This window comes from Heterocephalus glaber, unplaced genomic scaffold, assembly GCF_053883595.1.
Source record: "Heterocephalus glaber isolate CG9 unplaced genomic scaffold, H.glaber_assembly_v1.0 deba00001608, whole genome shotgun sequence".
Lineage (NCBI taxonomy): Eukaryota > Metazoa > Chordata > Mammalia > Rodentia > Bathyergidae > Heterocephalus > Heterocephalus glaber.
The window spans coordinates 17,314,385-17,339,294 of NW_028258379.1; the positions used below are offsets into that span (position 1 = coordinate 17,314,385).

Genomic DNA, 24,910 nt, shown 5'->3' on the forward strand with positions numbered 1-24,910 from the left:
CTTCTGGGTGCCTCTTAAGATTTTCTAGTCCTGTCACTCCCCGGAAGTCTCCACACTCCCCTCCCCACGCCCCCACACCCTGTCCAGAGCGTCACAGGCCCAGGACCCACCCAGGGATGTCACAGCCGGAAACTGCTCAATCATAATCTTGATGCTTTGTTAAACAGAAGGAAGGAAGGAAACAGAGGACAGAGGAGAAAGAAGGAGAAAAATGAAAAAGAGGAGGTGAACATAGCAAGAGAAAAGAAAAGGAAAACTGAAACTACCTGACAATGAAGTCCAAGAAGAAATTAATCAAAATCAAAAGCATTCAAGAAGAAGGAGAATCTAATAATAGGACTAAGAGTTAACATTTAAAAATAAGGAACTATACAAATAATAGCACAAACAGTAAAAACTGGTTAGTAATTAATGTTTGTTCAAGCAAACAAAAACAAAGTAAAATGGACCATAAAATAATCCTTCTTCTAAGAAATAGAAAGTGTTTGAATTTTAAAAAGGAACTGTATTATTCAAAGAGTGAACTTTAATATTAAGGTAAATCATGTTCTTAAGTGAAATCACTTTTACTGCCATAGCCCAGGTATATTAAAAAGAAATGGTTCAGATGGAACTAGATGTTCTTTGTACTATATGATTTTTTATAAAACAAACCTCAGAATGCTTTTCAATATATGCTCCTTTCATTAAAGTATACATTTGCTTACCATTTTAAAAAAAAGAAAAAAGAAAAATAAGTAACAAGCATGCCATAGGTTTGTCCACACTGGTTTGTAGTAAAGTTCATAGCAGTAAACAAAATTTCCAAGTAACTTTTTAAGAGCCAGGATCTTAAATATGAGAAAAGTGTTGGGCCGAGGATGTAGTTCAGCAGCACAGTGTCTGCCTGGCAAGGGCAATGTCCTGAGTTTGATCCCTGGTACCAAAGAAAAGAAAAGAAAAGAAAAAAAGGAGAAAACTGTCAAAATTCACATAAATTTGAAGAATGCCTCTAAAATGATTATAGAGACTAAAACAATTGATCAAAAAACAACTTGGAGGAAACAGACTACTCGGAGAAGATAGAAATCCTAATAATTTATATCCTCAAAGAGATAAGAGTATTCCATAATGAAAATACAACAGAATGCTATGTAAAAAAGAGACTTAAGGGCCAGGGATTTAGCTCAGTGGCACCATCCATGCCTTGCAAGCACAAAGTCCCGAGTTCAATCCCCAGTACACACACACACACACACACACACACACACACACACACACAAAGAGACAAACATCAAAAATTTTTAGGATACTGAGGTTGAAAGATCCTACAGAGCTGGGCATGGTGACATACGCCTGTAATCTTAGCTATTTGGGAGGCTGAGGTAGGAGGATTGCAAGTTTGAGCGCAGCCTACAAAACTTGGGTGAGACCTTGTCCAAAAATTTTTAAAGGGCTGAGGATGTATATCAAGACCAGTTATTGAGAGCTTGGCTGTGGGTCTTGATCTCCTACAAGACAGTAGGAGAGAGAGAGAAAGAGAGAGAGAGAGAGAGAGAGAGAGAGAGAGAGAGAGAGAGAGAGAGAGAGAGAACAAGACAGACACAGAAACTTAAACAGAGATCTAGGTCTCAGGCTGATCTAAGCTGCTCCAGGGAACAAAGATATCCAGTATTTATTCCTAACAAGTGTGAGAAGGAGGGGAGCAGGGTATGCTTTGGAACATCTGGTGATAGCAGGCATTGCAGGCAGGACTGTAAAAGGGAAGCACTAGTATATCTTGCTGAAGAGAACAAATGGGTAATTCAGAGGGAAAGAATTTAGTTGGAGTCAGGCTGACCTTGGCTGGAAGTTAACTCAACAGGGCTCAGCTACTTCATGTACTAGGAGTTAAGTCTCGGTAGCAGCCATTAGCGGAGGAGCTATACTCGCCCTACTCTGCTATCTGACATGCCCATTTGAGTCACATAAAGCTTTGGTTGGACCCCTAATACAGCCAAATTATGGAGAGGAAAGAAACTTGTGCCACTTATAGCCTGCTAATACTGGGCAAGGATGTCTGCTACAGATGTAGCTCAGTGACACAGCACCTGCATGAAGCTCTAGATTCAATCCCCAGTATGGGGGAAGACGAAAGAAACAGGTTTCAGGCAAAGGATCAAGAATTATCACTGTAACTCTCAACAGAAACTCTGGAAGCTGAAAGACAATGGAGCAATATCTCAAAATTCTGTTGGAAAATTATTTCCAATCTAGAATTCTATACTTGGCTGTATTCGTCATAGAATATTAAGACTAAAAATATTTTCAGACATAACAAGTCTTTAAAAATTACTTCCAATACTTTTCTCAGGAAGCTACCGTAGGATATGTTCCACTAAAATAAAAAAATAAACTATCACAGAAGAAGAGGGGTCCAGGAAACAAAATAACATAAAAGCAAGGAGAATCCTCAGAAAAAGAGAGAAGAAAAATCCTCAAACTGAAAGTGTATCATAGGGCTAGAAACTAAACTGTCCATTTCTGATTGAAATTTTAAAAAAAGATGAGAGAAGAATCAAGGATTACTTCCAGGGTGCTGGCTTGGACTTTGTAAAGAATCGTGTAATTGGATGCAAAATAGCACAGAAGCATCAGCTGTAGTGCAGACCTCCAGTTTTGCATACCAAAATCAGGTGTGCTTTTGGACATGTAAGGTTGCAGAGGAGATGGAAAGGATGTGCTTACCCAGGCATAGCAGCAACATAGAGCTGTGTGCTATCAGAGTAAAGATGGCAATGTATGTTCACAAAGTAGAAAAGATTACCCAAGAACAAATGTAGAATGAAAAGGAAATAGGGCCTAGGGTAGAGCCCCACAAATTCCCAGATTTTAAATGGAACAGAGGAAGAACTAGCAAAAGAAGAGTCAGAGAGACAGGAAGAAAATGAGGGGAATGTGAATTATCATGAAGGCTAAGAGAAGAGATTGCTTCAAAAAGGATAGCACAAGACCAGGGATTTAGCTCAGTGGTGCTGCTGCTGCCTGCCTTGCAAGTGCAAGGTCCTGAGTTTGATCTCTGGTACCAAAAAAAAAAACAAAAGAAGGATAGCACATTCATTAGTCAAGGGAGAAAAAGAGTTAAAAGTGTCCTGCAAATCTAGTGACATGGAAGTCACTACTACAAGAGGAACAATTTTTACATATTAGATTCTCCAAATATTAAAAGGATTAATTTTATAGTTATCAAGGTATAGAGAAATGGCACTGTCATGGTTGGAGAAGTGTTTGGCTAAGCATACAATATATATCAAACATAATATATATATTATATATATAATCTCTAACCCAGAAATTCTTTCACATATTTAATGCAAAAATATCCAAAGCAGCCTTTTGTGCAAAATTTGGGGTAGGAGAAAGGAACTGTATCTTTATCAAGTGGAAATGGGGGAATAAATTTAATTAAGTAAATGTAACAAATGGAAGCCTATGCGGCTGCTCATAAATGAAGTAGATATCATTACACTAACATAGGATGGTATCTGTGTTATATGAAGCAAAAAATCAGTATATGTGGTTCTCAGGTTTCTAGCACCATACATAGTAGAAGATACGTATGTATATGTGTTATAATGATGATATAAATATGTTTATAAATGCATTGATAAGAAGACAAAATAGTAAAACTTTCAGAAGTGAAATCTATGAAATGGGATTTGGGAGGCAAAGGAGGCTTTCATTTTCCCAGTGGTTGAATTTTTTTGTAAAAATGTATTACTTTATCAATTTGGGGGGGATGGTACTGGGGATCGAATTCAGGACCTTGTGCTTGTGAGGCAGGTACGGCCCCATTGACCTAAATCCCCAGCCCTATTTTATCAATTTTTAAAGAGAATAGGAAAGGATAAAACAAAAAAGCATCTGCCAAGACAAGAGTATGGCAGAAATCTGAATGGCCAGCTGTGTGACATCTTACCTTTTTTGAAACATATTCTTCACATAGACTGTGTTGACAAAATCTGTTAATTGAAATTCAGGGCAAGATGCTTCATCTGTTTTACAGTCTTTGTAGTGCATAGACAGAAACACTTTGTTCAGAAGTTGCAGCACTTGTGAATGGGCCATGTTGCTTGCTGTGCAGATGTTTAGGAGTGCACTCCAACCATTTGATACTAAGGGTTATTCCCCCTATACATTAATAAAAAGGTAACTAACAGTTAGCAGCAGGGAACATAGAATAAACCCCAACCAGTGACTAGAACCCACTTTTTTGTCAATACAGGTTGGTAATATGGACCTCAAGGTAAGTAAACAGTCTTTCCTCCTAGGCCAACAGCTCTATCTGCCCCTTATAACACATCACATGTTAACTATACCAAAGAAGGACAGATGCCACTAATGTAGAGATTCCTAATGGCAAAAGTTCCTCCAGGATGATCTTTCCCAATGAGAGAAAGGAACTAGGGCAACTGTAAAATTACAACAAGGAAAAGCCATTTCATCCCTGGACATTGCATTTGCCTGTTTAAACTAGGTGTTTCCAGTTCTTCCTCAAGGGATCAAATAATTAGTCCTCTCAACTCTTCCTAATAAAGGCTGTTTCTACCACCACTGTTCCCACACCAAATCTAAATGCCAGAAACTGTGTCTAACTTGTGCTCCACCCACCGCTCCCAACACACAGAGTAGGGATTTAACAATACAGTAACTCATTAAGGGGGAGACATTTTTTTAAAGAATGCTAGAAGTATAGTGAACTATTACCAGCAGGACTGTAAGGGCAGGTAGCCCAAAGAATCACAGGATCTTGGAGAGCAGCTGTGATTTCTTTATTGGCCCCCCAGATATTGTCAAAATCCTCAGCACACTGACACTTAGGCCGCAAAATATTGGGGGTGTTCAGTAGGAGTTTCAACCTGGAAGCCACCAAGACAGGGAATGGGGTACTAGGTCTGGAATACATTCAACCCCAGCAAACAGATTCCTGCACTGCACTGCACAGAGACAAAGCAGGTCTGGATCTGTGCTGAGGTCACCAATTAGTTAGATTGTTCATCCATCCACCTAACAAACACTTATTGAATGTTATAATGTGTCAAGCACTGTGACAGACACTACAACTACAAAAATAATATTGGACACATTTTCAGTAATTTTTCATGTTGTTAGCAGGTAGTTTCTCTACTCATTGGTACACAGAGGAATAGTATTAAGCTCCACATAGTGGGGTGGTAATATGTTAAGTTCTATATATTTGTATAGCAAAGAAAATATCCCACTCACAAGTACTATTTGGGGGAAATGGGGAAGACACAACTGGAAATGTGAGTTGGACCGTTCTGCAGTCCAAGTGGCCTCCTCCTTATCACTGTAATGTCCAAACTCCAAAAGGTAGGGTCTATGGTGGAGGTGGGAAGCAGAAGTCAAAGGCAAGGTGAGCACCAGTTCTGTTCTCATTCTAACAAGATACCTGGGGAGTGGGATGGCAGCTACAAAGCTGTACACAATGCAGGTCTTCTTAAGGCTGTATTGAATTTCTAAGCAGATAGGAGGCAGCTGAGATGGCAAGCAGCAGAGGAATATCACGTTGGCCCAAACTACCAGATAAGAGTTATGGTAGAAGCACTGGATCCCCAATTTCTGGAACTCAGCTGGGGAGGATAAGGAAGGACAGAAACAGCACAGTACAAAGGATTTTTATCCAAACATCAGTCATGGGGAGGGGATGATCTTTATTTTATCTCAGAAAGTAACCCAAGCATCATTGTCAAAAAAACCAGAAGATACTCCTATCTGCCTTCTATAGCTATGCAGGAATGCCCTAACCCCATTACTAAAGCAGCTGGGGCCACTGCTTGAGATTATAATTCACCTTTAGCTTACTATTAGACCAAATGCTAAAATTTTTCAAAAATTTTAAGGAAGAAAAAAACCTCTACGAAACCTTTGGATTCAATTTACTAAAGGATTATAATGTGCCAGATAATGTACTTTATTACATTATTTAAGGTAAAGACTAATAGTATACACATATCACAGATGAGAAAACTGAGGCTTCAGAAGGTCTGGCTTCAGGAAACTATGTGACTTGCCCAAAGCAACATAGCTCACTGGCTTAAATTGGTACGAGTAGGAGAATGGAAGAGTAGAAAGTAGAGACTGGGCAAAGTTTGGAAAGGTTTCCCAGTTTCTCTAAAGTATATACAACTTAATGTTAATAGGATTTTTTTTTTTTGGAAATGTAGAGCAGGTATAATGGTGCACACATGAATCCCAGCACTTTGAGAAGCTGAGGCAGGAGGGTTGCAAGTTTGAGCCTAGACCGGGAAATTTAGTGACTTACCAAAATAAAAAGAAAAAGAAAAAGAAAAAAAAAAGAATGGGCTGGGATGTAGCCCAATGTGAAAGCCCTGGGTTTAATCCTTGGTAATGAAATAAATAAATAAATAAATAAATACACTTGATCTTAGCCAAAAGGTCGAGAAGTGATAAAGACAATTTAATGATTCATTTTTTGTTTTTCTGTTTTTGGTACCAGGATCAAACTCAGGTCCTTGCACTTGCCCAGCAGGCAGCGAAACCACTGAGCTAAATCCCCGGGCCCTAAATAAATAAATAAATAAATAGTAGAGAAATGTGATAACTTATTTATTTGCACTAAAAACACTCACTGGTCACTGGTAGTTAATCATTTGTATTTACTGCAATATATATATAATAATATATATATGTATATATGTATAATATATATATGTATATTTTCAGTATTACTGAAAAATAGAATATGACAAACACTGGAAATGTAAGTTCTTATCGTAATGACCAAAAATAGACGACAAAAGTGATGCTGAGGTTATTTGGGTATTCATAAATCTAGAAGATAGATAATACAAAAACAAAGATTAGAAAGGAGGCAAAGCAGTGCACACTTGTAACCTCAGCACTCACGGAATCTGAAGCTGGAGCATTGCAAGTTTGAGTCTATCCCAGCCTGGGTAATTTAATGACTTAGCAAGACCCTGTCTCAAGAAAAGAAAAAAAAAAAAAAAAAAGCAGTGCCAGACATGGTGGTGCATGCCTGTAATCCCAGCACTTGGGAGGCTGAGCCAGGAGGATCACTGGGAATTCAAGACCAGCCTGAACTACATAGGAAGAGACCCTGACTCAAAAAAAAAAAAAAAAAAAACAGAAAAAAAGCAGACACATCATTCTTTTGGGAGGTATCCTCATTCTGGTCATGTGCATAGAAGCTATTGCTGAGCATTTTGAATTCTTGCTTCCTTATTCAACACAGAGAAGTACTTTTAAATTGTAATTTTATTACTAATAAAAACACTGCTTTTCAAAGAATATAGATACTATACTGAAATATCATATATACTACTTAAGATATTCGTAGGCTTAAGAAATACACCTGAGTGGTAAGTTTTTTTAAAGTTTCCTTTATATAGAATGAACATTTACAATTCACTAAAAAAAAAATACAGGCAATCCAACCTAAAAATAAACACAAGCAACTGAAAAAATATGAAATATCAATAAACTCATGAAAAATATTCAACACTTCCAGTGATCAATAAAAGAGAAAACAAAAAGTCTAAAAGTATATTAAATAGTGTTGTTAAAAATGATTACCAGCATTGACCAGGATGTAATGAAATGGGCATTCTTACACAATACTGGTGAAATTTTACACTGAACCACCTTGTTTTTTTGGTACCGGGGATCAAACTTGGGTCCTTGTGCTTTCGAGGCAGGTATGGTGCCACTGAGCTAAATCCCTGGCCCTGAGCCACCTTTTCTGAGGTCAATTTGAAAAAAATGTATTTGAAGTTTCTTTAACAAATAAACATATACATGTCCCAGCCATTTCAATCCCAGGTATTTACCCAAGAAAAATGAAAAGCAAATGCCCACATGAATACATATATACAGATGTTCATAGCAGCTTTATTTGTAATAGCCAAAAACTGGAAACAACCTATATAAACAGATGAGTAGGTCAACTGTGAAATATGCATGCAATGAAATACTACTCAGAAATAAGAATACTGATACATGAAAATGATGTTGATATATCTCAAAATAGTTACAATAATAAGAGAAGTCAGACCAAAAGAAAGTAAAAGCTAGGCATGGTGGTGCACACCTATAATCCCAGCATTCTCGGAGACTCTCACAGGAGGATCACAGGTTCAAGCCCAGCATAGGCTACGTAATGACTTAGCGAAAACCTGACTCAAAATAAAAAATTTTAAGGCCCTAGGTTTAACCTGTGCATACTAGAACAACCTGAAAAAACAAAATGTATGGTTCCATTAACAAAATTCTAGAATATGAAAACTAATTTATGGTGACAGAAATCATTGTCATTGGTTTCTTGAGCAGGGAGCTGAAGCGAGGGAGAGAAATAGGTATCACAAAGGACAGAGGCAACTTTTCGACCTTGACTGTATCTATGGGTTTCACAGGTATACACACATGTGTCAAAACACCAAATTGTGGGGCTGGGGATTTAGTTCAGTGGTTCTGCTGCCTCCCTTGCAAGCACAAGGCCCCGAGTTCGATCCCCAGTACCAAAAAAAAAAAACCCATCAAATTGTACACTTGGTGTGTAGTTTATTGAATACAAATACTTTAATAAAGCTTTACCTATCTGAGTTTGTTGTTGTTTGAGATAGAGCTTCGCTATGAAGGTTCAAGCTGGTCTTGAACTCAGTGTAGTCCAGGCTGACCTCGAACTTGCAACGATCCTCCTGCCTCTGCCTCCTGAGTGCTAGGATTACAGGTGTGTGCCACCACACCTGAAAGCTGTACCTATTTGTTGCCTGAGTTTTATTTTGAAAATTATGTACAAGCAAGTTCAACCAAATAATATGGTTATATAAATTATATCTACACTTTGAAATGCTGTGCAATCTCAAAATCATTTCTTACATTAAATTTAATCTCTTTACTGATGAAAATACATTTTAAATCCTGAGGAAAAAAACAAAGGAAAGGAGAATAGTGTGGAATACCTGGCATTCTCAACTACTACCCAGTCAGGCACACAGGTCAGCACCGACAGTGCCAACCAAGTGCAGTGCACCTGCACTGTGGGGAGCACCAGGTGAGTGTGCTCAAAGCTTGCCAGTGGAACAATGGAAGGGCAAAAAACCCCCATTATTTTAAGAATGTTAAGTGATATGGGAATAAGCTTGTAAAACATTAAGTGGAAAAATCAGGATACAACCTGGGCGTGGTGGCACACACCTGTAATCCCAGCACTTGGGAAGCTGAGGCAGGCGGACCACCAGGGGTTTGAGGCCAGCCAGAGCTATATAGTGAGTTCAAGGGCAGCCTGGACTACATAGCAAGATCCTGTCTCAAAAGAAAAAAAAAATCAGGATACAAACAACAACATTTATATCAGTATAAAATGACTGATAGAATTAAAGAAAAAAATAGGAAGAAACTGCTAATCCTGGTAAAATTATAGCAGTTATTTTCTTCCTTCTAGAGTAATTTTCTATAATACCCATGTGGTTTTGAATTATTGAAGTATAGTTTATATATAGTACCACACACAGATCCAAAGTATACAGTTTGAATAGTTTTGACAAGTGTATACATTCATGTAACCCATACTTCCCTCAAGATGTAAAACATCTCCATCTCCCTGGAAAATTCTTCAGGCCCTTTCTCAGTACATCTCCTCAGAAGCAACCACTGCATTTATTTCTATAATTGCATTTATTTATTTCTATCACATAGATTAGTGAATGGAATCATTATAAAACATGTTTTTAGATTTTAGTAGTTTTTAAAATATAAGCCCAAATCCAAATACTTGGAACTGTCTAATGTCCACCAGACTAACTCCTCCAGTTAGAAGAAGTCTAGAAGGAAAGCTTCCCTATATCACAGACCCAGAAAAATAATTCACCACCAAAGGCACAAGAAGGAGAGATGGATATAACATTTAAGTGGAGAGAAAAGCTGCTTTAAGCAACAAGTTGAAAAGCCATCTTTGTACCTTTTCTCAGAACTAGCAAGCTCAGAACTGTGCATGCTGCACACAACGATTCCTTTTTAAAGGGACCCTTTCAAAATGGCCTTGTCAACACATGACTAACACAACCAAACCTCCTATGTAACACACTGTTCCTCACTCAAGGTCTCTGGCCTCCAAGTGGAGATGCGCAGGCTCTCAGCAGGGAGGGGGACAAGTGCACAAGTCAGCTGCTTCCCAAGATGGCCACCTCCGATGATCCCCACTTTTAACTTCTCATCATCAGTAGAGGCCAAATCAAGTGATCCAACTGAGAGTGATCTGGAACCTTGATTCTCGTATTAATTTTCTGAAGAATGAACAAACACATACATAAATACATGTTGACATAGTAGCTCTTCTCATCAATCTCTAATATTCTCTGGATGAATTTTCTCAAATAGAAGCCTGGTGGCACCTTAAGTATCTCAGAGACATGGTATTTCAATTGTGTGTCATTTATCCAGTCTTTTAGGGGATGAACTGTTTCTCCTGAGTAAATTTTCTAAAAACTAAATCACACCCATTTTTCAAAGGACCACAACTGGATCATAATACATTTTTTTCATTTAGTTTATTGGTACATTTTAGGTATACAATACAGTTACATTCATCACTGGGATCTTGTACCTGTACATGATGTATCTTGGTTCTTATTTTTTCCCCATTCCCCTGCCCTCCCTTCATGCCCTCCACCTTTCCCTATTTACAGACTTTGTTTCCATGTTTTTCCTTTTCTCATATTTTTTCTTTTCCCTGCTTTCCTTTCCCCTTCCTCTCCCACTTCCCCTATTCCTTTAGACATTTCCTTCCTATTTCACAATATCAATTATAAATTTTGATTCTTATTTACACTTTTAGTTTTTTACACCAGAGAAACTATTCAGTATTTACACATGTGTGTCCTATTTATTTCACTTAAGAGTATGGCCTCAATGTGCATCAACTTAGCTATAAATGTCTCTAGTTTCTCATTCTTTATGGCTAAGTAGTACTCCATTTTATATATAAAAAAAATCTTTATCCAGTCTCCAGTTGATGGGCAATTGGGCTGTTTCCAAGTTTTAGCTATAACAAACTGTCCTGCTATAAACATGGGTGCACATAGATCTCTGTGGTATGATTCTTTTAATTCTTTTGGGAAAATACCCAGCAGAGGAATAGCTGGGTCAAATGGGACTTCCAATCCTAGTTGTTTGAGGTATCTCTGTATTGATTTCCACAGTAGTTGCTCCAGCCCGCACTCCCACCAACAATGGAGAAGGGTTCCTTTCTCTCCACACCTCCGCCAGCATTTGTTATTGGTTGATTTCATGATAGCAGCCATTCTTTCTGGGGTGAGGTGGAATCTCAGTGTTGTTTTCATCTGCATCTCTCGAATGATCAGTGATACTGAACATTTTCTCATTTGTTTATTTTCTGCTTTTACTACTTTGTCTGAGAAATGTCTGTTCATTTCAGATGCCCATTTTTGAATTGGGTCTTTAAATTTGGGGGGTCTGATTTTTTTTTTTTAGTTCTTTATATATTCTAGATAATAGACCTTTGTCTGAGGAACAACTGGTAAAATTTTTTTCCCACATTGTAGGTTGTCTCTTAGCTCTGTTGGTGGTTTCTCTTGCAGTGAGAAGCTTTTTAATAAGATTAGATCCCAGTTGTTGATTCTTTGTGCTAGTTCCCGTGCTACTGAGGATTTGTTCATAAAGTCCTTTCCTATTCCAGTGTCTTCAAGAGTTCTAACTAACTTATCTTCCAGGAAGTTTAGTGTTGCTGTTTTAATATTTAGATCTTTAATCCACTTCGATTTTAGTTTAGTACATGGTGAAAGACAGGGGTCTAGTTTTAATCTTTAACAGGTTGAAATACAGTTTTTCCAACACCATTTATTAAAGAGGCTATCTTTCCTCCAATGAGGGTGATTGGCTCCTTTGTCAAAGATGAGGTAGCTGAGTGTGTCTGGAGTTGTTTCTGCATCTTTCAATCTATTCCACTGGTCCTCAGGTCTGTTTCTTTGCCAGTACCATGCTGTTTTTATCACAGTGGCTTTGTAGTATAGTTTCAAGTTGGGAATTGTGATACCCCCTGCATGACTCTGTTGCCTAGAATTGCTTTTTATTCTAGGTCTCTTCTGGTTCCAGATGAACTTTTGGATTATTTACTCTAGTTCTGTGAAATATGCTGTTGGGATTTCAATTGGGATTGCAGTGAATCTGTAGGATTATAATACTTTTAAATGCACATCTTTTTATTATATGTACTATGCATATTCCTGCTTGCTTAGACACAAGGCCTGAATATTTATCATGTCATTGACTTAGGATGACTGTAAAGAGTCACTGTTGTACACCATACTGTGTAACCATTTCCTTTATTTTTTTGTTTTCTAGGAAGAGAGCTGTCAACATTTTTATCATGGTAAAAAATAAAAAGCACCTAGCGTAAAACTTACTACCTTAACCATTTTAAGTGTCCATTAGCGTTAACTACGAACAATTGTTGTGCTTCAGATCTCTAGAACCTTTTCATTTTGCAAAACTGAACAACTCATTTCCTTTTCTTCCAACCCCTGGTAATTATCATCCTACTTATTTTTTTTTTCTATTTGGCTACTTTAGATACCTCATACAAGTAGAATCATGCAGTACTTATCTTTTGGCAACTGGGTTATTTCACTTAGTGTAATATCTTCAAGCTACATCTATGTTGTAACGTATGAGAGAATTTCCTTCTTTTAGTATATGTGCTGCCTACAATTTCTTTATCAATTCAGCATCAGTAGATATTTAAGTGCTTCCACATCTTGGCTATTGGAAATGCTGTAATGAACATGAGTATGCAAATATCTCTTTGAGATCCTGTTTTCAGTTCTTTAGGATATACACCCAGAAATGCAATTTCTGGATCATATGGCAACTGCGTTTTTAATTTTCTGAGGAACTTCCATACTGTTTTCTATAGTAGCTATACAGTCTTACATTCTTACCAGTCATGTACAAGGATTCCCATTTCTCTACATCCTCACTCAAAACTTGTTAATTTTTGGTTTTCTAATAGTGGTCATTCTAACAGAAGATGATATCTCATTGTGGTTTTGATTTGCATTTTCCTGATGATTAATAATGTTTTCATACACCTGTTGACCATTTCTATGTATTCTTTGAGAACTTTCTACTGAGGTATCATTTTAAAAGTTGGGTTATTCTGTTTGCTGCTGAGTTGCTCTATATACACTGGATGTTAACTACCTAGCATATATGGTGTGTAAATATTTTCTCCTAGTCCCCAGGTTGTCGCTATAGTCTGTTGTTTCCTTTGCTATGGAAAAGCTTTTAAATTTGATGTAGTCCCATTTCTCTACTTTTGCTTCTGTTGCATGTGTTTTTGGTGGATTTATTAATTCAAGCCAAACCCAAAGTTGTGCAGTTTTCTCCCTATGTTTTCTACTAGGAATTTTGCCGTCTTAAGTCTCATATACTTACTGAATTTTGAGTTAACTTTTGTATGTGGTGCAATCTAAGAGCCCAGTTTCATTTCTTTAGATATACAAATCCTGTTTTTCCAAAACCATTTGTTGAGGAGACTATCCTATTCTCGATTGTGTAGCCATGGCACACTGTTGGAGATCATTTGACTATATATATGAAGATTTATTTCTGGGCTCTATTTTTATTCTGGTAGCCTATATGAACATCTTTATGACAGTACCCAGCTGTTTTGATCAGTTTATCTTGGTAATATGGTTTGTTTTCCCAGTACCAGGGATCGAACTCAGGACCTTGTGCTTGTGAGGCAGGTGGCGGAACCACTGAGCTAAATCCATGGCCCAGTAATACATTTCAAAATAAAAAAGTATAAGGTTTCCAGCTTTGTTTTTCTTTCTCAATATTGTTTTGGCTATTCTTTGAAGTTCCATATGAATGTTTGATGGCTTTTCTATTCTGACAAAAAAAGCCATTTGGGATACTGATAGGATTGCATTGGATCTGTAGATTACTTTGGGTAGTATGAACATTTTAACACTCTTAAGTCTTCCAATCCATGAACACAAGAAATCTTTCCAGTTATGCCTTCTCAATATCCTTCATCAATGTTTTGTAGTTTTCAGTGTACAAGTATTTCATACTCTTGGTTAAGTTTATTACTAAGTATGTTATTCTATTTGATGATGCTACTGTAAATTGGATTATTTTCTTCTCTCTGTATGTGTCTGTGTTCTCTCTCCTGGGGTCTGAACCTCAAGCATGCTAAGCATATATCTACCACTTGAACTAGTTGAGACTATTTTCTTAACTTTCTCTTCAGATTATTTATTATTAGAGTACAGAAATGCAACTGATTTTTGAGTGCTGCTTACATATCCTACAACTTTTATGAATGTGTTTATTGTTTTTAACAATTTTTGTGGGGTTTTTGGGATTTCTCCAGATAAAATCATTCCATTGTGAACAGAGATCATTTTAATTTTACTTCCCAATTTGATGGCTTTTACTTATTATTCTTGCCTAATTGCTCTGGCTATGGCTTCCAGTACCTTGCTGAATGAAAGTGGTGAAGTGGGAATCCTTGCCTTATTTTTGACCTTAGATGAAAAGCTTTCAGATTTTCATCACTGAATGTGACGTTGGGTTGGTCTTTTCATATATGACCTTTATTATGTTAAGGTAATTTTTCTCTACTCCAAGTTTGTGGAGTGTTTTTATAATGAAAGGGTGTTGATTTTTGTTAACTGCCTTTTCTACATCAATTGAAATAATAATGTGGTTTTTGTCCTTTTTTTTTTATTTTTTAATTTTTTTTGGTACCAGGGATCGAACTCAGGTCCTTGCACTTGCGTAGCAGGCGTTGAAACCACTGAGCTAAATCCCTGGCCCTGTCCTTTGTTAATGTGGTATATTGATTGATTTCTTATGTTGAATCACGTTTGCATCTGAGGAATAAATTCTACTTGGTCATGGTGCATAATCCTTTTAATGAAGTGTTGAATTCAGTTTGCTAATATTTTGTAGACAACTTTAGCATCAATATTCATCAGGAATATTGGTCTATAATTTTCTTGTATCTTTGTCTGGCTTTGGTATCAGGTAATGCTGCTCTCATGAAATGAATTTAATAAAGATTGATGTCAATTTTTCTTTAAATGTTTGATAGAATCTTCAAGTGAAGACACTTGGTCCCAAGATTTCCTTTGTTAGGAGGTTTTTTGTATACTGATTCAATCTCCTTACTAGTTATGGAGCTGTTGAATTTTTTATTTTTTCAAAATTCAATCTTGGTTTATAGTAAGTTTCTAGGAATTTTTTTCCATTTCTTTGATGTTATTCAATCTCAGCATATAATTGTTAATAGTGGTCTCAGTCTAGACAGAATGTCAATTTTGTTGATTTTTTTAAAAAATCAGTTCTTAGTTTCAATAATTTTTACTACTGTTTTTCTAATCTTTATTTCTGCTCTGGTATTTTACTATTTTCCTTCTTTTGCTAATTTTGGGTTTTGTTTCTTTTTCTTTGTCTAGTTCTTGGAGGTGTGCTACAGTGTAAATGTTCCCTCTAAAACTCATGATGAAACTTTTTTCAATTTTCACTTATTAGTATGTGTTTGCAGTACATAATGATTACATGCCTCATGAGGAGTTGGTACATGTACATAACACATTTTTTCTTTTGGTACCAGGAATCGAGCTCAGGACCTTGCACTTGTCAGACAGGTGCAGCGCCACCGAACTAAATCCCTGGCCCTGAAAATTTTAATTCTATTTTCAACCCTTTCCCCTTTTTACCACTTCCTTCCACCCCTTGGCCCCTTTCCCTTTTCCAAAAGATCTATTCCCCTGTCTCCTATTACCTTTTTTTTTTTTTCTGGTACTGGGGATTGAACTCAGGACCTTGCACTTGCGAGGCAGGTGGTGGAACCACTGAGCTAAATCCCTGGCCCTTCCTATTATATATTTTTTTATTTTGCTCTTTATTTATATTTTGGATTTCTCATGTAAGAGAAATCATGCAATATTTAAACGTATGTGTCAGATTTGTTTCTCTCAATGACTCACGTTTATCCTTTTTATGGCACAGTAGTACTCCATCGTGGTATAAATATCACACTTTATCCATTCATCTGTTGATGGATATACAAGCCACTTCCAAGATTTAACTATTATGAATTGTACTACTATAAACATGGTTATGTGTGTATAATGATATATGGTATCTTTCACTTTCAGGAAGATATCTAGGAGTGGAAGAGCTGGGGTGAATGAAATTTCTAGTTTTAGTTTTTTGAAGAATCTCCATGCTGATTTTCATAAAGAGTGTACTAGTTTACATTCCCACCAACAATGTAGAAGAATTCTTTTCCCCCCATAGCATTTGTTATCATTTGACTTCTTGATGACAGTAATTCTTTCTGCAATGGAACTTCAGATTTGCTTTTATTTGCATTTCTCTAATGGCCAGAGATGTTAAACACTTTTCACGTATTTATTAGTCATTTGTACTTCTGAGAAGTGTTTCTATTCATTTCCATTGTCAATCTTTTGACAATTTTATTTTGGGGGGCTAATTTTTTTTAGTTCTTTATATATTTTAGATATTAGTCCTCTATCCAGGGAACAGCTGGCGAAATTTAAAAAATTTTTATTGGCACATTTTAGGTATACAATATAATCACATTCATCATTGGAAATTTGCACCTTTACATAATCTCTCTCGGTTATTTTTTCCCCCTTCCCCTACCCTCCCTCAACCCCTCCATCCCTCCCTATTTACAAAGACTTTGTTTCCATTTTTTAATTTTCTCATATTAATTCCATTCCCTTCTTTCCTTTCTCCTCCCCCTCGCACTTCCTTTTCCCCTTTGCATCTTTTCTTCCTATTTCACATTATCTATTTTACCTTTTAGTCCTTATTTACAGTTTCAGTTTCTCACATCAGAGAAACTATTTGGTATTTACATGTGTGTGCTATTTATTTTACTTAAGTATCTTCTCAATGTGCATTCATTTAGCTATAAATGTCTCTTATTTCTCATTCTTTGTGGCTGAGTAGTACTCCATTTTATTAAAACACATGCACACACACACACATTTTTTTAATCCAGTCTCCAGTTGATGGGCAATTGGGCTATTTCCAAGTTTTAGCTATTACAAACTGTGCGGCTATGAACATGGGTGCACATATATCACTATAGTATGATTCTTTTTATTCTTTTGGGAAGATACCCAGCAGGGGAATAGCTGGGTCAAATGGGACCTCCAATCCTAGTTCTTTGAGGTATCTCCATACTGATTTCCACAGTGGTTGCACCAGTGTGGTTCCACACTCCCACTAAAAGTGCAGCAGTGTTCCTTTTTCCCCACAGCCCTGCCAGCATTTGTTATTGGTTGATTTCATGATAGCAGCCATTCTTTCTGGGGTGAGGTGGAATCTCAGCATTGTTTTCATCTGCATCTCTCAAATGACCAGTAATGTTTAACATTTTTTCATATATTTATTTGCTATTTCTACTGCTTTGTCTGAGAAATGTCTGCTCATTTCAGATGTCCATTTTTGGACTGGGTCTTTAAATTTGGAAGATCTGATTTTTTTTAAGTTCTTTATATATTCTAGATAGTAGTCCTTTGTCTGAGGAACAGCTGGTGAAAACTTTTTCCCACATTGTGGGTTGTCTCTTCATGCTGTTGGTGGTTTCTCTTGCTGTGTAAAAGCTTTTTAATAAGAAGAGACCTCACTTGGGCTGGGGATTTAGCTCAGCAGCAATGCGCCTGCCTTGCCAAGTGCAAGGTCTGAATTCGATCCCCGGTACTGAAAAAAAAAAAAAAGAAGAAGAAGGCATCCCACTTGTTGATCCTTTGTGCTAGTTCATGTGCAACTGAGGTTTTGTTCATGAAATTTTTTCCCACACTATTGTCTTCAAGAGTTCTACCTCCTCTGGGCTGGGAGCGGTGGAACGGTGGAATGAGGGCCCGGAAGCCCCTTCCTCTGGGCTGGGAGCGGTGGAACAGCCTCTTCCTCTATTTTGTTCCATTGATCCACATGACTGATTTTGTGCCAGTACCATGGTGTTTTATTACTATTGTGGGTTTCATATTCATTTTAGGAATTTTTTTTTTAGTTCCGTGAAGAATGCTGTTGGAATTTGATTGGAATTGCTTAAAATTTGTATGTTAGTTTTGGAAGTATAGCCATTTTGATTGTGCTTATTATCCAAGAACAGGTGATAATATCTTTCTATTTTCTGATGTCCCCAATCTTCTTTTTCAGAATGATATAATTTCTATTGTAGAGGTCTTTCTTTCACTTCTTTGGTTAGGTTAATTCATAAGTATTTAATTTTTCTTGATGCTATTGTGAATGGTATTGTTTTCCTAATTTTTTCTCATTAATTATTGGTATACAGGAATGATTTTGTATCCTGCTACATTGCTGAATTTAGTTATTAATTCTAGGATTCTTTTTGTGGAAATTTTCAGGTATTTATGTAGAAGAGCATGTCATCTGCAAATAATGATAATTTAACTTCTTCCTTCCCCGTACATATCCTTTTATTTCTTTCTCTTACCTGATTGTTCTGGCTAATGTTGGGAGGACTGTGTTAAACAAGAGGGGTGATAGTGAACATCCTTGTCTAGTTCCTAATTTTAGAGAAAGCTTTGAGTTTTTCCCCCATTTAATATGATGTTGCCAGAAATGGCTTTTACTGGGTTGAGATAAGGCTGTTGTATACCTATTTTCTTTAGGGTTTAATCATGAATGGATGTTAGATTTTGTCAAAGGCTTTTTCTATGTTCATTGAGATGATATGTGATTTTTGTCCTTGCTTCTGTTTGTATAATGGATTACATTTATTGATTTGCGTATACTGAAACATCCATGCATCTATGGGATGAAGCCTACTTGGTCATAATGTATGATCTTTTTGATTGGTCATATTCTGTTTGTCTATATCTTCCTAAGGATTTTTGTGTCTTTGTTCATTAAAGAAATTGACCTTAAAAAAAAAAGTTCTACCTAACCTCTCTTCCAGCCAGTTTAATGTTTCTGTTTTAATATTTAGATCTTTAATCCATTTCGATTTTACTTTAGTGCATGGTGAGACATATAGGTCTAGTTTTAATCTTTGGCAAGTTGAAACCCAATTTTTCCAGCACCATTTATTAAAGAGGCTATCTTTCCTCCAGTGAGGGTGTTTGGCTCCTTTGTACAAGATGAGGTGGCTGAGTGTGTCTGGAGTTGTTTGTGCATCTTCTAGTCTGTTCCACTGGTCCTCAGATCTGTTTCTTCGCTGGCATCATGCTGTTTTTATCACAGTAGCTTTGTAGTATAATTTCAAGTTGTGGATTGTGATACCCCCTAGTTTGTCTTTGCCTAGAACTGCTTTTGCTATTCTAGGTCTTTTTTTCCTATTCTGTAAGTTGTCTTTTCATTCTCTTAGTTTTTTCCTTTGTTGAGCAGAAGCTTTTATTTTATTTTTTTTTTTGGTACCAGGGATCAAACTCAGGACCTTGCACTTGTGAGGCAGGTGGCAGAACCACTGAGCTAAATCCCTGGCCCAGAAGCTTTTTAATTGGATATGATCTCATTTGTTGATTCTTGATGTTATTTCTTGTGCAATTAGGTTTCTGTGCCAAAAGTCCTTGCCTACACCTTATGTCATCAAGAGCATTAGCTATTTTATCTTCCAAAAGATTCAGTTTTAACATTTAGATCTTTGATCCATTTTGATTTTAGTTTTGTACCTGGTGAGAGATATGGGCCTAGATTCAATCTTTTGCATGGGGATAGTCAGTTTCCCAAACATCATTTAAGAGGCTATCTTTCCTCTAGCATATGTTTTTGGTCCCTTTGTCAAAGGTCAGATAGCCCAATGTGCCTGGGGTTATTTCTGCATCCTCTTTTCTGTTCCATTGATCAACTTTCTAGTTTTGTGCCACTACCGTGCTGTTTTTATTACTGTACTTTGTAATATAACTTGAAATCTGGGATTGTGATCCCTCCTGATTTGTCTTGTTTCTCAGGATTGGTTTAGTCATTCTAGGTCTCTTCTGGTCCCATATAAAGTTTAGGATTGTTTATTCTAGTTCTGTGAGGAATGCTGCTGGTATTTTGATTGGGATTGCATTAAATATGTACATCAGTTTTGGAAGTAGGCCATTTTAACAATATTGGCTCTGCCTGTTCAGTTACAGAAGATACGTTTCCATTTTCTGATGTCCTTTATCAGAGTATTATAATTTTCATTATAGAGGTCTTTTACATCCTTGGTTAGGTTAATTTCTAAACACAATATTTAATTTTTTCTTGAAGCTACTATGAATGGTACTGTTTTCCTAATTTCTTTCTTGGTGGGTTCATCATTGGTGTACAAGAATGTTACTGGTTTTGTGTGTTAATTTTGTATCCTACTACATTACTGAATTTAGTTATTAATTCTAGGATCTTTTGGTAGAATTTTTTGGTCTTCTATGTAAAAGATCATGTTTTTGAAACTAATTTTGAAACTTTTTGATCTCTTTTCTATACATAGCTCTTTTATTTCTTTGTCTTGACTGATTGCTGTAGCTAATTTTTCAACTGGAGTGGTAGTATACAACCTTGTCTTGTTCATGATTTTAGAGGGAATACTTTCAGTTTTTTCCCATTTAATATGTTGCAGTAGGTTTGCCATAAATGACTTTTATCAGGTTGAGATAAATTCCTTCTATATTGATTTGTTTTTGTGTTTTAAGACAGGGTCTCACTACAAAGTTCAGGCTTCCCTTGAACTCCCTTTTTGGCCCAGGATGGCCTCAAACTTGCAGTGATCCTCCTGCCCTGGACTCTCAAGTGCTGGGATTTTAGATGTGTGCCACCATGCCTAGCTCCCCTTCTATATACTTTTTCTTCTTTTTTAAAAAATCAGGAATAGATGTTGGATTTTGTCTTCATCTATTAAGATCACCATGTGATTTTGATCTTTGTTTTTGAGATGTATTAAATTTATCGATTTGTATATGATGAACCATCCTTGCATTCCTAGCATGACGCCTAGTTTCTCATAATGTATGAGTTTTTTTATTTATTCAACTCTGTTTTCCAATATCTTGTTGAGAATTTTTGCATCAGTGTTCATTAAAGTAATTGGCCTGTAGTTTTCTTTTTGGTTGGGTCCTTGACCAATTTTGGAATCAGGGTAATGCTAGCTTCCAGGAATGACTTCAGGAGTGCTTGAGTTTGAGTTGGCATTAGGTCTTCCCTAAAGTTCTTATAGAATTCAGCAGTGAAACTATTGTGTCCTAGGCTTTTCTTAGTTGGTAGGTTTTTATTAATGCCTCAGTTCGCTTGTTATTGAACTATTCAGTTTTCATATGTTCTTGGTTCTGTTTTGGTAATTCATATGTATCTAGAAATCCATTTCTTCTGAATTCTGAATTATCCAATTTATTGGAGTACAGATTTTTGAAATAGTTACTAACAATCTTCTGGATTTCAGTGGTGTCCATTGTGATTTTGCCTTTTCATTTCTATCTAGTTGCATTAATATAGGTCTTATCATTCCTTTTTTTAGTAAGATTGGCTAAGGGTTTATCTATTTTGTTTATTTTTTCAAAGAACTAGCCCTTTTTTTCATTTAATAAAATCCCCTTAGTTTTTTAGTTTTATTAGTACATGTTTGTAGTACATAATGATTACATTCACTGTAGTGAATTGGTATACATATATAACACATTTAAATTCTTTTTTCCCCTTCTTCATATCCCCTTTTATTTTTCCAGCAGCAAATTCATTTATTTATCTTATAAGAACTTATAAAGTTAATTATCATATATACAACTGAGAACTAGACTAATAGATCAAAGAACACATAAAACATGTAAGATTATACTAAATCAAGGTACACTTTTAGATACATTGTCCATGCTGTATTACAATTCTTTCTCTTTTTTCCTATTGTCTTTTATTTCATGTTTATTTCATGTTATTTCATAACATAAGCTTGTGTTGTCTGAGTTACATTTAACATTATGATCTCAATGCCACAATAGTACTCCGTTGTGGTATAAATACTACATTTTCTTTATCCATTCATCTGTTGATGGACATATAGGCTGTTTCCAAGATTTAGCTATTTTGAGTTGCGCTGGTATAAACAAGGATATGTATAGATCACAGTGGTATAATGGGTTTTTTTGGTACTGGGGATCGAATTCAGGACCTTGTGCTTGTGAGGCAGGTGCTGGAACCACTGAGCTAAATCTCCGGCCCCTATGGTATAATGTTTTTAACTCTGTTGGGAAGATACCTGGAAGGGGAATAAGTATCTATAGGGGAAGGATCAAATGGAATTTCTATTTTTAGTTTTTTGAGGAATATAAATTCTGATTATTACTGCTTTGCCACCACCTTTGGATCCCTGAGCTTTGTCAGCACTGTAACTCCCAGAGACTGGTCCCCCTGATCCTCTTTTCCAGAACCACTTTTCCCTTTAGGCAGCATCTTTAGAATTTGCCATTGAATTCCAGATACAATATTCTTTCAGCATTTAGAATATATCAAACCACTTCCTCTGGCCTACTATATCTTTGCTAAGAAAAACATTGATATTCCTACAGAAGCTCCCTTGTATATGAGTTGGTTTTTTTTCTTGCAGGGTTTCATATTTCCTGACAGTTTATGTTTCAGTGTAGGCCTCTTTGAGTTCATTCAATTTAGAGTACTTTGAACTTCTTGAATTTAGATGTCTATTTTCTTCCTCAGATTTGGAAAGTTTGGGGGCCATTATTTCTTCAAATAAGTTATCTGCCTCATTGTCCCTTCTCCTTAAATTCTCAGAATGCACACATTGGTCTGCTTAATGGTGTCCCAAGTCTCTTAGACTTTCTTCATTTTATTCTTTTTGTTGCTCTTAGTAATTTCTATCTTGAATTCATTGATTCTTCTGCTTGGTTAAGTCTGATGTTGAAATCCTCTTGTGAATTTCATGTTATTGTATGCTGCAGCTCAAGAAATTTGGGCCTTAAAAAAAAGTTTCTGACTTGTTCATGTACTATTTTTCTGATTCCATTTAAATGTTCATCCATCTTCTCTTGTAGCTCACTGGGCTTCTATAAAAGTATTTTTATTTCTTTAAGTAATTCACATATCTATTTCTTTAGAGTTGGTTTCCAGACTATTAAGTTTGATCCTTTGATTGAGCCACATTTCCTTGATATGGTTTTCTGGGGTTTAGGAAATTGAAAAAATAGCCACCTCTCCCAATCTTTATAGTCTGGTTTCATACGGGAAGAGATCTTTACCAATCAGCCCGGTGGGAGATTTTGGAATGCTCTCAAGGCTTTTCTGGGCAATGTGTCTTTTGGGGGCTTGTGTTTATAATTTCCAAATTAGAGAGGGTTGCCTGTTTTGGTGTTTGGCAGGAGCTTGTAATCTCCTGCACCCTCTGGTGTCTTTCTATGGTACTGCAGGTTCTCTGTGCGGCAAAAACCACTGAGCTCTTCTTTGTTCTCAAAGTATATTGGTTCCCTGTTAACCCTGAAAAGCTGGAATGCAGAGCATACTATATATTCCATTTTTCTTTTTCTCTTCAAAGTAAAAGACAGGTGTTTTTTCCTGATCATACCAAGTTGTACTGGCTTAGGGAAGGGACTACCTCAAATAAACTGTAATCATTTTTCTTCATCCTTTCAATGAAACTGTTAAGGACTTTGCACTTGCCTGGTATGCTGCAACTTAACTGGTTTCTGGAGTTCTCACACAGGCTTTTCAAACCATTTACTTTTGTTAAGTCAGTGTCTCTGCAGAGTTATATGAGGTCTGTGGCTTCCTATTCTTCCATCTTTTTGATATCACTCTCAGTTGTCAATTTGCATTGCTATTGGGATGAGGGAACCCTTCTCTTACCATACACCTCCTCTTTCCAGTTTGCTCTTCCGCTTCTGAAGACTTGAGGAACTAGATAACTTTGCTTTTTTTGTTTTTTTGGTACCAGGGATCAAACTCAGGACTTTGCACTTATGAGACAGGTGCGTTGCCACTGAGCTAAATCCCCGGCCCCTAGATAACTTTGCTTTTTAAGAGTGTTAGAATTAATAAGAGTAAATGCTTTATGAAAACAAACAGACCTGAAAAACTGAGGATAAGGATTTGAGACCAGTCTTTTCAGAGATTCCACTTCCTGTTTGTTTTTTCTGGTTGTTTCTTTGGCTCATGATTAACAAAGTCTGATCTCAGAGTACAAAGTCTGACCTCAGAATACATTACTTTTATTGTTATAGACAACATTATTTGTTCTGTATTTTGGTAAAAATTAGTCTTTGGTACAACCAGTAAGTTTATATATCCTTATCAGTAGGCCAGTCAGCAAACTCACTGAGAAGGCTGCCTTCTTGGGTATAGGCTATGGATAAAAATATGATCAATTCAGATCTGGTCCCATACAAGAAACCAAAAATATAAATAAATTAAAGAGCAAAATAAATAATAGGAAATAGGGAGATAGATTATTTGCAAAAGGGAAGGAGACCAAGAGCCAGAGAGAGGGGGAAGAGAAAGGAGGGAAAGGAGATGGAAAAAAAGAATTAACATGTGTTATATGTACATGTACCAACACCCCACAGTGAATGTGATCATTATGCACTGCAAACATGTACTAATAAAAAAATTTAAACAAAAAAATACATCCAGTTCCATCATATAGTTCATCTAATTTCAGAAAAAAGTAAACTTGAATAGAGTGAGATGACCTATGATCCAGGAGATACCTAAGTTACAAAATCCAGAACCCTAATTCTAGTTATTTGGTTCACACACACCTCCTATTCAATTGTCTGAAGCCACACTGTAGAAAGATATCAGAAACCAGGACTGAACTGAGAGCTTCTCTGAAAATCACTGGTTCAAGAAAGTTATCTGGTTATAGGGACTGCAAAGTCCCAGGTGGCTTTCC

The 24,910-nt window shown here is 36.5% G+C and overlaps 1 protein-coding gene across 1 annotated transcript in view; it reads right to left on the bottom strand.

The window, feature by feature from the left end:
* Positions 1-24,910, bottom strand: part of Noxred1 (NADP dependent oxidoreductase domain containing 1) — a gene marked incomplete at its 3' end in the record, with an annotated part of 43,510 nt that overhangs the window by 14,636 nt on the left and 3,964 nt on the right. The window contains 5 exon segments of the mRNA XM_087195183.1: positions 3,938-4,117; positions 4,119-4,149; positions 4,726-4,877; positions 5,432-5,612; positions 10,116-10,296. Of these exon segments, the coding sequence (XP_087051309.1) occupies positions 3,938-4,117; positions 4,119-4,149; positions 4,726-4,877; positions 5,432-5,612; positions 10,116-10,296 (725 nt within the window).